This window comes from Nilaparvata lugens, chromosome 5, assembly GCF_014356525.2.
Source record: "Nilaparvata lugens isolate BPH chromosome 5, ASM1435652v1, whole genome shotgun sequence".
NCBI classification, from domain to species: Eukaryota; Metazoa; Arthropoda; class Insecta; order Hemiptera; family Delphacidae; genus Nilaparvata; species Nilaparvata lugens.
Window position 1 is genome coordinate 31,928,353 of NC_052508.1, and position 18,344 is coordinate 31,946,696.

General features: G+C 35.4%; 1 protein-coding gene across 2 annotated transcripts in view; it reads left to right on the forward strand.

Moving 5' to 3' along the window:
• Window positions 1-18,344, forward strand: part of LOC111049712 (protein virilizer) — an 87,017-nt gene that overhangs the window by 46,225 nt on the left and 22,448 nt on the right. For both annotated transcript variants that reach the window (XM_039428175.1, XM_039428176.1), the window contains exons 12-15: window positions 9,082-9,270; window positions 10,451-10,722; window positions 12,418-12,739; window positions 17,042-17,147. In XM_039428175.1, coding sequence (XP_039284109.1) covers window positions 9,082-9,270; window positions 10,451-10,722; window positions 12,418-12,739; window positions 17,042-17,147 — 889 coding nt within the window. The remainder of the gene's footprint in view (window positions 1-9,081; window positions 9,271-10,450; window positions 10,723-12,417; window positions 12,740-17,041; window positions 17,148-18,344) is intronic.

An 18,344-nucleotide genomic window follows, 5' to 3' on the forward strand; every position in this document is an offset into this window, starting at 1 on the left:
ACTATTTCTAGTTCCACCTCTCCCAGAAATCTAAATTTAATACTCAAATAATCAGGGCTCTTATTGGCGATTAGTTTAAATAGAAACATAAGTATGCGGTAGGATCGAAACCTTTTGAGCCTGAGCACGTTAAGCTGAACGAAGTAGGGAGTGATATGTTCACCTCGATCTAGATTATTAACAAATCTTAAGCAATAATTTTGAGCTCTCTGAAGCCTATCAGACAGTGCCACAGTCATGTCATGGGAAAGGTCGGAAAGATTAGGGTCTTTACCAGCATCAATCTTACCTGAAAAGGTAGAAAAGGGCTGATCTTCTTCAGAGAATGTATGCCAGCAAAGACCCTATTACAAGTGCTAGTAATGTGTTCGGTCCAGTCGAGATGTCTGTTCATTAAGACACCCAAATCTTTTACTGTATTACAGTACTCCAACTGTTGGTCATTTATTGTATAATCGATTATTATTAAATCGATCTGGCAAAGTAATCTTTTGTAATAGATTGGCAGAGCTGATTGAAAGCCGTTTGCAATCCTCTGGTTTAAAAACAGTCAAAAAAACAAATAACGATTTTTTAGTAAATTGGCTCAAAACAGTGAAAGGGAAATCGCTACAAATGCTAAAGATAGAGTAGCACAAGATGGTAAGGTTTTTAGTATTTATCATCAAAATATTCAGTATCTTCGCAACAAAATTGACAGATTAGAAGTATTTCTTAAACAGGAGGATCCTGACATTGTTATTTTCACAGAGCATGGCTTAAAAATAAAGGAAATAAATCAAGTTAGGATTCCAGGCTATTCACTGAGATCAGAATTTTGTAGAATAGCTCATAGAAGTGGTGGTGTATGTATATTCACTAGCAATGCTAAACATACCCAAACTTATGAACTGGATTTTGTTAAGAGATTTTCTGTTGAGATGGATTTAGAGGTGACGGGACTAAGGTTAAAAATTGATGATCGATTTGAGGTAGCAGTGTTAGGTATCTATAGGTCACCAAATGGAGACTGGCAAAAATTTTGTGAGCTGCTCCATACACTTTTGGAAATTACAACCGCTCGTTTCACAAATGTTATAGTAGTAGGAGATTTCAATACCGATTTTGCCAGGCAGGATAAAATGACAGAGGATATTAGAGATATTTATTATTAATATGAATAATTTAGAAATTAAGGTCCACGAATATACAAGAGTAACTCGAACTTCACAGACAATTATTGATAATATCCTCACAAATATAGAAGGTTGTAATGTCAGGTTAGGTAGCTCAGATCTATCAGATCATAACTATCAAATTTTAGATGTTAAGTTGCAGGGCCAGAATCCAAGCAGAAAAAAACTTTTGTGAAAGAAATTCAGCAATATGAGTTAGGAAATATAAATTGTTTGAAGCAGGAACTGCTTCAAGAAAATTGGAGTAGTGTTCATAACAGTTGTAACCTAAATTACAAATATAAGCAATTCATTGATACTCTAAGATTTCACATTAGTGTATGCTGTCCGATAAAAAAAGTCAAAGTAAAAAGTAAATTAAACAAAGTAGATGAATGGATAACTGAAGATATTCTTACTCAAATAAATATTGTTAGGGAAGCTTATGAGGAATTTAAATTAGTGAGGGATGTTCCGAGTGAAGTCAAATACAAATGTCTAAAGAAAAACTATGCAAAAGAAGTGAGGAAAGCTAAGTGTAAGAAAACAGCTGAAATATTAACAACTAGTACCAATTTTAACTCTGCTGTTTGGGAGGTAATTAATAGAAATAGGAGAGCAGCTCAAAAAGATACAGTTACTAATGTCCCTAGGATAATCGATGAACATGGAAATTATATGGATGATAGTATAGATATTTGTAACTTTTTCAATAAATATTATCAACAGGTTGCATATAATTTCCAAAAGTCACTGAACACTAATACTTATAATACAACTACATTAAATGCTGAGCCAATTGAAAAGGTATTTAAATTTCATCCATTATCAAGAGATGAGTTGTCAAGAATAATAAAAAATTTGAATAACAAAAAAACAGTAGGATTGGATGGGGTCTCAAGCAAAATTTTAAAAGAATGTGAAAATGAATTACTGGACCCTTTATTGCATCTCCTTAATACTTCACTAGAGCAGGGTATTTTCCCTGATGATCTGAAACAAGGAAAAATTTTGCCAATTTTCAAGAGCGGTGATTGTGAAAGAGTTGAAAATTATAGACCCATTAGTATTCTAAATGTAATAAGTAAAATTTTTGAAAGAGAAGTTTTAAATAGGTTATTGATGCACCTGGAAGAAATTAATTTCATATGTGATGAACAGCATGGGTTCCAGAAAGGGAAATCCACTAAGACTGCAATAGTATCCCTTGTTGAAAGACTAATAGATATAATAGATTCAGGTGAGAAGGCAGCCGCAATATTTCTTGATTTGTCCAAGGCTTTTGATTGTGTGAACCATGGAATATTATTGGAAATACTAAGAACTGTAGGTGTAAATGGTATAGAACTAAAATGGTTTGAATCATATCTCATAGGTAGAAACCAGTGTGTTGAGCTTACCAAGGTGGATGGGAATGAAATAGTAAAAATTAAATCTCAAAAACTGGAGGTCCAGGCTGGAGTACCTCAAGGCTCAATTCTGGGTCCCTTACTGTTTCTGTTGTATGTGAACCAATTACCAAAAGAGTTAAAAGATCACAGAGCTCTGTTGTTTGCTGATGACACATCGCTTATCTTCAACAATTATTTATTAGATAGTCTAGAAATAAATGCTTTTACTGGAGTACAGTCAATTGTCCAATTCTTGAAGCAAAGGCAATTAACAATAAATAGTAAGAAATGTCAATTCCTACAATTCAAAAGTAAATATAATTCAGTAGAGGATAGAGAAATAAATGTGTTTGTAGAGGAAAATGAATTAGACCAAGAAGAGAAAGTAGCATGCTTGGGAATTTTATTGGACAGGAAATTAACATGGCATCCTTACATTGAGAGGATATGTAATAAGATATCATCTGGGGTATTTGTCCTGCGGCAGCTTGCTAGGCTGAATGATAAAAAACTACTGTTAACTGCTTACCATGGACTTATACTATCTCATATTAGGTATGCTATTTTAGTATGGGGTAATTCATCTCAACAAAATATGGACAGAGTGTTTAAGATTCAAAAGAAGGCACTCAGATGTATAGAGAAAGTGAATAGGTTAGACTCTTGTAGGCCTTTATTTAAAAAGCTTGGTCTATTAACTGTGCCATCTTTGTATGTATATGAAGTTGTAATGCATGTGAAAACGGGTGGTGTGATCCAGAATTCAGATGTTCATGAGTATAATACGCGAAACAGAGCAGATTATCATATAATGGGTCACAATAGTAGGTTATTTGAACAAAAACCAGATTATATTGGTAGGAAATTTTATAACAAGCTACCTCAAATCTTGAAAAGTAATGATGATTTGAAAATTTTCAAAAAACAAATGAAAAAATATTTAGTTGATAGAGCTTTTTATAGTGTACAAGAATTCCTTTCAAACCTAAACTAGGTTGAACTACTTAGTGTTAGAATTATTATGTAATAACATGACTTGTCTTATACTCCATGACTGGAGTCTTTAGGACGTAATCTAAAAAAAAAAAAAAATTGTCACAAAAGGTCCATTGGCATAGTCAAGGTTAGGTAAGCGTCTATTATGTCCCATTACTATTGCTTTTGATTTGTTTTCATTAATGTTTAAACCATGTTGTGATGTCCATTCCGTGATGCTGAGTAAGTCAAAGTTCATTTTGTTAACAGCGTTGTCAAAGTCGTCAATGTCAAAATGCAAGTAAATTTGCAGGTCGTCAGCATACATGTGATATTTAGTATTGGTCAGGCTGTCAGGTAAGTCATTAATGTATAAGCTGAATAACAGAGGGCCCAGCACCGATCCCTGTGGCACACCCCTATTTACCACCTACCACCCAGATTGTCCTCCATTTGCCAGTACACACTGCTGTCTATCTGCTAGATATGATCTAATCCAGGCAATGCTGCTGGCTGAAAATCCCAGATTAATCAATTTTTAAGAAGAAGAGGATGATATATTGAATTGAAGGCCTTACTCATATCAATCAGTACCATCAGAGTAAGCTGTCCATTATCCATAGCCAAGCGTATATCATCTGTTACACATAAAAGGGCACTCATAGTACTGTATCCCTTCCTGAAGCCTGATTGGAATTTATTGAGAAGGTTGAAAGTTGAAGCATGACCATTAATTTGTTCATGTGCATATTTTTCTAGCCCCTTGGACATGACAGACAGCACTGCAACTGGACGATAATCAGATGGAGAGGAAGGATTGGAAGTTTTATTGAGAGGGATGATTTTGGAGGTTTTGAATTCAGCGGGGAAAACAGAAGAAATGAGTGAGTGTTATAGAGATGTGTGATGAATGGAAGGGCAATAGGCAAAATAATTTTGATAAATTTCATTGGAAGCAAATCAGCACCAACAGCTTCACTCTTGATGGACAAGATTGCATTCAGTAAATTGGCTTCAGTGTCCGCAGCAAAGTAGAACTCATCCTGCCTTCGAGCTGTTCTGTACTGGTCTGTATACTCTTGTGCCATATCCAATGTCCCCGGAATATCCACAAAGAAATCATTCAATTCATCAGGTCTGTGATTCAGTATCAACCTGTTCCTATCCTTGCCAACTCCGAGTTTCCTCAGTGTTCGCCATTTGGATGCTGTCGATCTACCAACTCAAGAGTGCTGCGGAAGTATCGGCACTTGGAGTTTCGAAGTTGCTGTTTGCAGTGATTCCTTGCTCTTTTATACTCGGCAAACAGCAGCGGGTCACGTGAGCGCCTGGAAAGTCTACATAATCTGTCTCGCTCCTTCATCAGCCGCCTGATCTCAGGACTAATCCATGGCGCTGGTACTCTTGTTACGCGCCTCACCTTAGGAGGTACAAACTTGTTGAAGAGGTAATGTGTATACTCATAAAACATTGTCAGCATTACATTAACATCATTTGTAAAGTAAAAATAGTACCAGGGCAGACCAGACGCCTCTCTAAAAATGTTCAGGATAGTTAATATTCTTGAAATCTCGATAATGAATCAATCTTGGCTCAGGCTTGGGAACTTTGATGGCATAGACACAGTAAATAAGGTCATGGTGTGACAATCCTGGAGCCGGCATCTGTCCAAGTGTTCTGACCGCATCCTCATCTGAAACAGCAATCAGATCCAACAGGGTGTGGGAGGCTGAGGTATGGTGAGTGGCCTTCAGAGGCAACAGGGATAAATTACAGGAGTTGAAAATTGTCATTAATTGATTTTTCTCAGGTGAATTGTGTCTAAGTAAGTCCGTGTTAAAGTCACCCATGACTATGATATGTCTGTAGGCAGCCATACTCTCAATGAGGGAAACTTCAAACTCCTCCATAAACCCAATGTGCGGAGGTCTGTAGCACACAGCACATAATGTGATGCTTGAAGAGCTTGATGAGTTTCTGTTTTCCGCCGTGTCTGTTCAAATGAAGCCCATGTCTTGTATAGTCATTGATATCAAAGTCAGTCAAATCTAGAGGTGTCACATTATCCCTTCCATTGATTTGTTCATGTGATCATGAATTCATTTTTCTGATATTGACGTTCAAGAGGGGTCTATCATATCTATACACGGTATATTGGAGATAACGACGTCAGTGTAACTAGCAGTATTGAATACTTTTTCCAATTTCAAGTCTGTAATTTGTAATGATTTATCTGTTACATCGTCAGTACCAGCCAAAATGATAACCTTATCATTCATGTTAAAATCTCTCGTTAAATCATCGATGTAACAAGTTACGGTATTGAATGAACATCCCGGTTTTGAGAGTACAGTCACCTCATATCCATTATGCCTTACTTCTTCATTAAGATCCCAACCAATATCTCTTCCATGACTATCTGACAATATTGATACTCTCTTATTTTTAGTTTTCCTTTTTACTTTCCTTGCCCTACTACCATAGGTAAGGAAAGTATTGCTTTCCAAAAAAAATTAAGGTACCCCAATTTCAAGTTTTCTATACGTTTCAAGGTCCCCTGAGTCCAAAAACATGATTTTTGGGTATTGGTCTGTGTGTGTGTGTGTGTGTGTGTGTGTGTGTGTGTGTGTGTGTGTGTGTGTGTATGTGTGTGTGTGTGTGTGTGTATGTCTGTGAACACGATAACTCCATTCCTAATTAACCGATTGACTTGAAATTTTAAACTTAAGGTCCTTATACCCTGAGGACCCGACAATAAGAAATTCAATTCAAGATGGCGGAAAAAATGGCGGATGATTACTAAAAAACCATGTTTTTCACGTTTTTCTCGAAAATGGCTCTAACGATTTTCTTCAAATTCATACCATGGATAGCTATTTATAAGCCCTATCAACTGGCATAAGTCTCATTTCAGGGAAAATTTCAGGAGCTCCGTAATATTCTTGAGAAAAATGGCGGATAATGACTAAAAAGCCATGTTTTTCACGGTTTTCTCGAAAACGGCTCCAACGATTTTCTTCAAATTTATACCATGGATAGCTATTTATAAGCCCTATCAACTGACATGAGTCTTATTTATGAGAAAATTGCAGGAGCTCCGTAATATTCTTGAGAAAAATGACAGTTACTAAAAAATAATTTTTTTTCACGATTTTCTCAAAAACGGCTCTAACGAATTTTTTGAAGTTCATACCCTGTATAGTTATTTATTAGCTCTATAACTGACATGAGTCTTTTTCCTGGGGTACTAATGAGGGGTTCACCCAATCCTTGAGAAATGGACTTTGTAACCTCCTTCTCGTGCATGAGGTAGGTTGGTACACGGTTTTTACTTTTTCTTCTTCCATATACCGTGGGTAGGTAGAGCAGTTTATAAAAAAAGAACATAGTCATAGTCAAGATATTTCATCTGTAGAACAGCTGTTTTGACGAATTTCAAAAAAAAAAATCATCGAATTTCACAATTTACATAAAGGAAAAATTACTCTGAAAACAATTGTATATACACTTATACAGTAGTCTGATCGTAGTTGCAAATATGTTGCCGTCAATCGTCATTATGTTATTCCCCTAAATTATTCTCGTTGTATAATGAGGCTTATAGTTCAATGAGCAAGGAAAGTTGTGTGAGTGTACCACACCAGATTTTTTATTTTGTAACTCTATGAACTACTTTGCCCATCACAGCATCTTCACCACTATTCATAACACCACATTTTTCAGTTTGTTTCTCCATAATTCTGTCATTAATTTCTAAATGCTTTGTATATTTTTTACGGTGATGAGAGCTTTTCAGGTCTCCAAGCTCCACGTTCAAAGATTTATTCTCGATTCTTAGAACAGTATTTTCCGCCTCCAGAACCTTCATATTCACTTTAATCTGATCCATAACAGTAATGTGTTCCATTAATTTCTTGTCAACATCAATGAAATGATTTACTGCATCATTCCATTGCTGTTTCATTGTACTCATTTTGTCATTCATATAGGAAATTTCTTTTCTTAGAGAGTCTAGCATTTCATTGTTATTATCATGAGGTTCAGTTGGGTTGTGATGGACGGGAGAACTCGAACCTATTGGGGTGCCAGATGTGCTTACATTGAATACGCTTGAAGCGGTCAGTAACATATCAGAATCCTCCATGTTGGAAGACTTGTCAGGTAGGGAGATATTCTCAAAATTAATATAAACAGAATCATTGTCAAGAGGTCAAGTGTCATGAAGCCCTCCACTATTAGAAGAATCTAGTGAACTAGATTGTTGATTGTGTTTCAGGTTTGGGCCGGTTGTTAGATTCAGCATTGAGTCAGAACGTATAGAAACCTTACACTTTTTGACCAGACATTGCCAAATTATTTCACCTGCAGTTGAGGTTCTATCCTTTCTGAATTATAATTTTTTAAATAGACAGCAGAATCACCCTTGTTGGTAGTCGTTTCCTCCAGTTTCATGATGAATAAAAAAAATGAGTTGTCTTTTAGGATTTTAATATATCAAATATTGGGTAAATATATGTGAATGATTGTGACTTGATAGATACTTAATCCTATAGAAATATACTAAGCTAGAGCTGCGGAGGGTAATAAAGAGGTATAGGTACGGTTGTTGGTAAAAGTTGCTGAAAACAGTGAATGACAGTAATTCTAACTAAACTCAAAGTTAGGAAAATTAGGATATACCTTACAATTAATAATTAAATGCTTTTTCTAAATCCAGAACATAAGTGAATGTCTAAACGTTAGTTAGAAACTATACTCCTTTGAAGATCTATTATTCAACAATTTATGTTATATATAGATGGTTTTTTTTTAAATTGTTTATTATTTATTTACTTATAACAACTGAGAGCAGTGAGAGAAGAAGGTATAATATCCTGCTGTAGAAGAAGAGAAAAATTATTATTCGCCTTTTGAATAACCCCAAAATAATATCTACCGGCTTTTCAATCAGAGATAGCAGAAATAAAATTCCAATCGTTCACAATTTTTGGTGAATCGATAAATGAATTGAAGATAACTATTTTTCTTATCAAGGAAGTCTGATATGGAATTACGAGATGCTTTTCTAAAATGATAGAAGTACAAAAGACAAATGAAAATGTGCAACTGGTAGTGATATATTTCGCCTTGCACAATTATAATTCGCCTTGCACAATTTTGTTACACAGCCAAATATGACTGATTGAGTTTAATTCACAATTAATAATGTAAAACAGGGTGCCTACAAGGAAATCCGACCAATGCGAGTACCAGGTAAAACAGCACGTGTGTAGACAAATAATCTATCCTGAGACGAATAAAAGAAGAAGTGAAACAGTTGATTTCCGAAACGAAAACAAGTAGTGTAATCTTATCTGAACAGCAACAGAGCTCAATCCAATACAACCGTCCGGCACCACGGCTAATCTCCGACACCAATTAAATACTGCCATTATAATGTGGACCTCACTGTAGGCTTAAAATGCTCATGTCAACAAGTTGTATAGATTAAATAAATGAATATCGTGGTGGCGATCGAAAATGTATTTGTAATTTGCAAACCTGTTTGTGAATTGTCGTAGGTTCTGAACTTGCTGGCGTACCTGGTGACGCACGCGTCAATCAAGGCGGCGTTGATGCACCTGTTGACGGTGAGAGCGGCCTCGACCACCAAGGCGGCCGCCAACAGTGAAGAGCACCGCTATGCCTCTGTCGTCTCCTCCTTCTCTCACATACTGCGAGCGCCCTTCATCCTACCCACCCACGTTCAGGTAACTTGAATTACTTTGCAATCCACCGCTAAAATACTAAATTAAATAGTTTAATTAAACATTGTGATCACAAACAGACATTATCGTAAATTCCCCATTATCGTACGTCAACATATCGTACATCGTACAAGAAGCTTATTTGTCGTACAAAACAGTAATTATCGTACATTTGGCAACACTGTAACTCCTTTCACTCAACTTACTGTAGAATCGATGCTAGTTAACGGTGACAAATGAAATGTGCAACTGGTAGTGATACACCGTACACAACCAAGATCTAGTTGTTGAAAAGAGAATGGATGCTAGTTAGCATGTGAGCAATTGAAATTAGTAGCTGGTAGCTGTACAACGTACACGACCCAGATCCAGTAGTTGGAACCTTTCTAAGAGAATGAAAAACAAATCAAGTTTCCTGAGTTGGACTAACGCTTTGTTCTAATTTCAAAAAAAATTACGGTTCTGTATTGTATGTAATGAAAAATCAAATTCATCCTACAAAGTTAACTTTCAAAAGACAAATGATTCACACAAGCTTTCAATGGTTTACAACGTTAAACTATAGGTTGCAATAAACTAATCAGAAGAGACTAATCTTCTAGAAACTAAGAAGAGAAGCGTGAAGAGGAATTGATGGTGTATATCTTTCATTTTGAATCTTGCACTTGAAATTTTTCCTTAGTAGACGAACTAGGAGATGGCTCCTGACCAGCATTTTTGTGTCGACATCTAGACAAACAAAAAAAAACATCTTTTTGTTTTTCTTTTTTCTTCGTTACTTTGAATTATTCATGCAATTCTCACCAGCGAGCAAAAGAATTATTTTGTTAAAGACTATAGGCTAATAGTTATTTTCTTTTCAAGTTTCACTTCTAAACGGTAGACTACTATAAGTTATCAGATAATTGTTTTTTGACTGAATAAATGAATAAGTAGGGTGTTATGGATCTGTTTTTCAATCATGTATTACGCTTTCTACCAAAATAATATAGCTCATCTTATGGAAGGATGGTCCGGTTTCTAGGATACTTGATGAACCTTTAGATTTAGCATGGATTTAATGTCCATTAGATTCAATAATGTCCAAGAAACTGGACCTAAAGGTAATATGATGATAAAAGGATGGAAATTGAAAATTCAGTCTGTATCATTTGGAAATAGCTTGATGGACTTGTATTTTCAGGCACAGGAGTGCGTGATATCGATTATCCAATCGCTGGTGGACCCCGACCTGACACTGCTGCCCCCGCCGGTTGGAGGGGCGGCACAGACCACGCCCACCGAGGTGTACCTGGCCAATGCGCTGCCGCCTCGCGACCTGCTCGCCCCCCTCTGCGTCGCCATGGTCGAGCACCTTACCAATGAGAACCAGACTTCCATTACCACGCTGCAACCTGTGCTCAGGACGTTCATCATGCTCGTCGAACACGACCTAGGACTCTATCACTTGAAATCGTCAGTATACTAACAATTTCAGTTGAATAGTTATTTCCAAAATAAAATATGAATTAGTTATTTGTGCAACTAGTGTGCAAAGTGACAGTTTGCTGCTCCGAAAGAAACGTTTACGCACGAACCGTAGACGAGTGCGGAATGGTTTCTTGAGTGCAGCAAAGGAACTTTGCACTCGTCTTCCACATTGAATTTTTCCTAGTTACCATTGAATATGAAAAGTGAGTAATTATGGGTAAAATGTCCAAATTGTAATTTTTTTTCAATAACAACCTTAATTTATTAAAAAATTAATTTCAATTAATAATTAAACTAATCCAATCAATTTGAAAATTTAAATAAATTTCAATTTCTAAATAATTCATCAACCAGTCAATTTATAAATAGAAAAATATCATTCAAAATAATGAATAATTATTTATAATTTTCAAAATGTATAACTGAATATATTATAATATTCAATATTAATATTTATAATATTAATAATTTATTTATTCCTCATATATTAAATTAATTTATTATTCATTTTAATAAATTATATTATTTTGAATATAATATAAGTATTTATTATTAATTACCGTATCCAATTAATAATTCTACCAATTTAAATTTTGTAATTTTCAAATTTTTAATAATTTTTTAATTAATCTTGAATATTCATTTTTGTCAAAATTTCATGAATAATTTTCATTGAAGTTGAAAATTCTCAGCAAAAGTTATCATTTTTATTTATACAAAAATCAGAAAAGGATACAGATAAAACAAATTTGCATTCAAAATACACGCCAACAATGACAACAGCTGAACCGACAAGTGCGCGATTTAGCGGAAAGAATCGTACCTAAGTTTGTTTCATCCAGCTAAACACATGATTCAGAAATTTAGACTCATGATTAACTCAAATTACCGAATAAATGCTCAAACTGAAAAAAAATTTTATTCAAATATATTAGCCAACAGAGGATATTTATTGTAGTATTCCAATGTTTTATTATTATTCTAATAAAGAAATGAATTTTAGTTTTTGATCAACAATATCTTCCGATTGTTACCATTTACATGTATTGTTCAAAATCCCTCTAGGCGTATTTTCGTGCTCTACAATCTGAGATCAGGTACAGCGCTCTATCTCATATAGATTTATAAGTACACTTGACAACAATGCTCCTTGTATTGTGAAAAACACCTAATTTTCAGCTTCAACCATCATCACCAACTAAATTGTCGTCACATTGATATAAGTTCATGAGACTCACTTCATAAGTTCTATGAGAATCACCCGTTAGATGCACTTCATTTCAGTATTTCCTAGTGGAGAGACGCGCTTAAGGACACCTCAAGAATCAAAATCTCAAACACTTTTGAAACACATTTTTTTAAACACATCTTTTTTCCAAACACTTTTGACACAATGCTCAGATTTCATCGTACTACACTCCATTCTTCTCGGCTCGTCAAGGCGGTTCAAAATCATGCATCATAGGTCGAATCATAAGTGAAATTCGGTCGAAAAATGGAAAATTTATTGTTCAATAATTAATTTATTTGAGCGGGTTGTTTGAATTTTCACAACTGGTATTTTATTTCGTCTTTGTTTCGGCAAATTGATGAGATATTGAGATATTTTATATTTTATGTGTTGATCATATATATTATCTATCTGTGTTTTTCATAGCCAACTTGTACTTATGGTTTCAGTTGCTTGGACCGGCAGCAGAGAGCGCTTTGGCAGGCAGCGACCACATTGTGCAAGTGCTGGACAAGGGACGGCGAGAGTCTGGCCACTCTCTCGGCGCTGCTGCAGCTCACTCACTGTCTGTTGCAGCCGTCTACAGACGGCAACTGTACTGCTCTGCAGCCGCCTGCAGACGGCCACTGCACCGCCACTGCACTGCCTCCGCGTACGCTCGCTCTCACCACTCGTCAGCTGGCCGGCTACCTCGGCTGGCAACACTCGGCAGCATCTGACCACAACTCCAACTCCAACCATCCACTCTCTCAGCTCGACAAACTTGTCAAGGTGTGTTCTATTCTATGATCAGACATTTTTTCATTGAGAAAATTCCTTCCAACGACACATGAGAAATTCTCATACATAAATCTCACATAAATATACACATGAAAACAAAAAAAAACTAAAACATGATCATAGGCACCGTAAATTAGATTAGGCTAGTATACGTTACAATGAGGATGATCCTCACATGACCTCTAGGCTGGTGCGTGGGTAATGAAACGGATGATAAATACACATATACTTGTGTATTGATGCTTGTGTACAGAAAATCTTCTTTTACACCCTCATGTCAGAAATAATGAAACTTTTAAACAAGTTTTTCTAATTGAAATAATAAGACGTTGATGTTATCAATACCACTATATTTGTTCAAAAATTAATTCACACAACATTGACAACATCAACGTCTTATTTTTTCAATTATGGAGAAATAAATGAATGTTTATTTCCCAAAAAACCTAAAACTACAACATCAATTACACAACATATTAGATAAATTTTATTACAATTACATACAATAGTTACAAAAAATTCTTATAATGTGTCCTCTACTTGTTTAGTTTTTACTTTCCTTGCCCTACTACCATAGGTAAGGAAAGTATTGCTTTCCAAAAAAAATTAAGGTACCCCAATTTCAAGTTTTCTATACGTTTCAAGGTCCCCTGAGTCCAAAAACATGATTTTTGGGTATTGGTCTGTGTGTGTGTATGTGTGTGTGTGTGTGTGTATGTGTGTATGTCTGTGAACACGATAACTCCATTCCTAATTAACCGATTGACTTGAAATTTTAAACTTAAGGTCCTTATACCATGAGGACCCGACATTAAGAAATTCAATAGAATTCAATTCAAGATGGCGGAAAAAATGGCGGATAATTACTAAAAAACCATGTTTTTCACGTTTTTCTCGAAAATGGCTCTAACGATTTTCTTCAAATTCATACCATAAGTAGCTATCTATAAGCCCTATCAACTGAAATGAGTCTCATTTCAGGGAAAATTTCAGGAGCTCCGTAATATTATTGAGAAAAATGGCGGATAATGACTAAAAAATCATGTTTTTCACGGTTTTCTCGAAAACGGCTCCAACGATTTTCTTCAAATTTATACCATAGATTCATAAGCCCTATCAACTGGCATGAGTCTCATTTCTGGGAAAATTTCAGGAGCTCCGTAATATTCTTGAGAAAAATGGCGGATAATGACTAAAAAGCCATGTTTTTCACGGTTTTCTCGAAAACGGCTTCAACGATTTTCTTCAAATTTATACCATGGATAGCTATTTATAAGCCCTATCAACTGATGACATGAGTCTCATTTCTGTGAAAATTGCAGGAGCTCCGTAATATTCTTGAGAAAAATGACAGTTACTAAAAAACCATGTTTTTCACGATTTTCTCAAAAACGGCTCTAACAATTTTTTTCAAATCCATACCCTGTATAGTTATTTATTAGCTCTATCAACTGACATGAGTCTTTTTCCTGGGGTACTAATGGGGGGTCCACCCAATCCTTGAGAAATGGACTTTGTAACCTCCTTCTCGTGCATGAGGTAGGTAGGAACACGGTTTTTACTTTTTCTTCTTCCATATACCGTGGGTAGGTAGAGCAGTTTATAAAAAGAACACAGTCATAGTCAAGATATTTCATCTGTAGAACAGCTGTTTTGACGAATTTAAAAAAAAACATCGAATTTCACAATATTTACATAAAGGAAAAAGTACTCTGAAAACAATTGTATATACACATATACAGTAGTCTGATCGTAGTTGCAAATATGTTGCCGTCAATCTTCATTATGTTTTTCTCCTAAATTATTCTCGTTTGATATTGAGGCTTAGGTTTATTTAGCGAACTATATTGGAAATTTTAAGGTAGGGTTATAAAAAGGGCACTTTGTTCCGTGGATGTTTTTTTACAAGAGAAATATTTGATCAAAATAAGGGGAAAGGTTTTTAAACGAAAATAGATGTAAAATTTTAAATAGTTCAATGAGCAAGGAAAGTTGTGTGAGTGTACCACACCAGATTTTTATTCTGTGTGGAAATTGACCTACTCCACTATGGCGTATCATGTTCTAGAGTAGGTTTTGTTTGTTTTTTTTTGGGCGTATTATTAGTTAGTGTTTAGTAAGTCATTAGGTGGTTAGTTGTTGTTTGAAATAATATTTTCTATGTTCTGTCTTCCTTTGCTCATCAACCAATTGTGTACTATTGTTTTGAACTTTCTAGGATGATTAATCTGTTTGAAGTTTGCAGGAAATAGATTATATAATTTTGGTGCTAAATGATTGAAATTTCTCTGGTATAGTGCGTTCCTTGCAACACTGGTGATGAGAAGATTCCTGTATCTGGTGTTGTGGTTGTGGTTTCTGGTTTGAAATGTTGAGTTCTTGTGTAATCTGCATAGTATCTCCTTGGAGTAAAGCTGTCTTGGATCCATTACGTCAAACTCATTGAATAGCTGATCTGATGAATATCGTGGAGGCTTCTGGTTGATGACTCTCATGATCATCCTTTCTGTACCCTGAGGAGCGGTTCGATGTGCAAGAAGCTTGCACCTCCCCATCCCACAATCCCATACAGCATGTGGGACTGTGCTAGAGAGAAGTAGATAACTCTTAGACATCCCTTGTCGACCAGTGTCCTCAGAATCCTGAATCTGTAGATGGTCTTCCTCAGTCTCCCGCATAATTCATTGAGATGATGATCGTAGCGCAGGAAAGAGTCCATTGTAACTCTCAGGTATTTCTGTGACTGTTTCCTGTTAACTGTGTATGAAGTGTCATTCCGTTGATTCTTGATTACTATCTCATCTCCTGTTGGCTGTCCATGTTGAGTCGCCGAAAAGGTCTGAAAGAAGGTTTTCTCATGGTTCAATGTTAGCAGATTTTCACTCAACCGAGACACCCTCTGAAGTCCAGTCTCGGCTTCTCTCCAGGTCATCTCCCAGGTCGGTTCAGAGAACACGAGAACAGTATCATCTGCAAAGGTGGTGATTGATCCATTAATTTCCATGTTGCATAATGGATTTATGTAGAGAAGAAAAAGAATTGATCCTAGTACCGTTCCTTGTGGCACTCCAAACTTTACAGTCAGCTTGTTGCTTATACATCAATTGACTCTGACACATTGTATTCGGTTTGATAGATAGCTCTTGAAAAGATTCCATGCGACTCCAGCCTTGAAAGAAGAATGCCAAAAGAAGATACGCCCAAAATCAGCGTTTTTCTCAGCTTTTCTGCGTTTTCTCAGTCCTTTGACTTTCTGATGGAATGAAGCATGCTCAAATGAAAAATGCAGGCAAGCGAAGCGAGCCCGCTGATCTCATTTTTGGACGATACAGTCGGGGGTCCAAGGGGTGGAGCCCCCTGGCTAGATGGATATGGCGAGCGAAACGAGCCTGACGGCTAGTACGCTAATAATAATAATAATATCAAGTAACGTGTGGCTGGCTCGGGTCTAGTGTCAAAATTCTGAGGTCGCACTTGATCAGTTTCAGGGCCTCTGACATGACCTAACGACTGTTTTTAGACCTACGGCTTCAAGTGTCTGAATATTAATAAAGCCAGAATTTTCTCATACCATACAATCAAAAGTTTTTCTAACACTACAAATAATAGGCTAATAATAATAATAATAATGACTATTAAGTATGTATAGTATATATTTTGCAATATTATTTACATGAAGAAGGAATTATCAACTTCTGATAAAAAAGTGAAGAATGTTAATAACTTGCAACGACAAGAGGTGGCCAACAGCCACAGCACAGCTATTTGACAAGAAGACATATGGTGATATATGTGTGTAGATGATTCAAGCTGTTTGTGGCGCTGCACAAACATATTTGAAAACAAGGTTTAGAAGTATTGTGTTATGGATTGTACATAGTCACTCATTGACTAATATTGTAGAAAAATGCATGTAGATTAAACCTCAATACATATTCCCTATCAATTATTTAGTAATTTAATTATAAAAAATAAAGATGTAAAATTAGCCTAATTAGTATGGAAGTAAGTTACATTATTAAGTAATTAAACCAGTGGGCATTTATTTTAATTTTTGATGGTGATGTCACACTTGAAGATATTTTTCATCAGTTTGTATCATTTTATTTTCTAGTTTATTTATTTCTATATTTCGATTCATATTAAGAAATGTATTTTACTTTGTTGAATTTTTATATCAAAATAAATTTCTATTCGATCATCTCCTGAAACAGTGCTCAAGTCCTAATTTTCTTTTATATTTGCATAGAAATTTGTCTAATTTTTATTATTTACTTCTTATTTGTGTTTTAGGAAAATATTTCAACTGATGAAGAGCAATTGGATAGTGTACGTGATAATTTGACGGCTCTTATCAAAATGATCGATGAAGAGGATGAAAATCCACCTGAACAGAAAGGTAAGTAACGCTCTCTGAAAAAAAAACAATCCTAGCTCTCATTATTTGTTTATTTATTTATTTATTTATCACATTGTGTACAAGTACTTAACATGAGGAAAGGCACAACAGGTTCATGCCCAAAACTGTCCTATTTCCAATTTATACTATAATGTCCAAATCAAAATGTTGGTTATGTCACTTTCACTTTTCAAAATACAATTTACGCTCTTCAATACTCAGATAAACGAGCAAATTTTGAATCAAAATCATATTTAGTCTAAAATATCAAAAAAATCTAGAACAGTAACTTATTAATTATTTAAAAATTTTGAACTAAAAACTTCACACTACAGAAAAAATCATATCTGTTTCATATCTTTTCTCCACTTTTAAAAATTAATGAACAGCATGACAGTCGCACATTTATCTCGTTACTCGTACATTTATGTTTCATTTTTAGGCTAAAGTATTGTGCGAGTCGCAGATGTGTGAACATGTCTTGAGTCTGTGGTTTATTAAATGGCTCATTTTATTCAGTATCTCATTATAAATTTAATAAGCTAAATTGTATTTTAAATATAATAATGCTGTATTGTATAATAATATTGTATTGTATAATAATATAATATTGTATTTTAAATTTCCAATATAAATTGTATTTTATCCTATGATTGTCCATTATAGACATGAACGTTAAATCATTTAATAATTTAATACATTGAAAAAGTCAAAGAATGAAAAATCAGTTTTTTAATGTAAGTTACGTAATATTCTAACTAGAATAATTAACTTCATAGTACTTACTTACTTACTTTCATTGGCGCTACAGTCCGATGTGGACCTTGGCCTCCTGCACAATTCGCCTCCAATCGTCTCTCCTCTCCGCCACATTCTCCCATCCTCTGATGCCCAAAACACGCAAATCGGCACTCACATCCTCCAGCCATCTCCTCCTGGGCCTTCCTCTTCTACGCGTACCAATCATTTTACTTTTTAACAACTTATGCGGTAGTCTGCAGTGCTCCATTCTCTGGACATGCCCCAACCATCTCAACCGTTGCGCCTTTATAACTCGTGAAATTGGCAATCTCTTCATTATTTCTGATGCGCCACCCTTATTCTGTCCTGACTGGTCACATGATACGCCTTACAATTTTTCTCTCAAAAACACGCAATGCTTGCTCTTCTCTACTAGTTAGCGTCCACGTCTCAGCA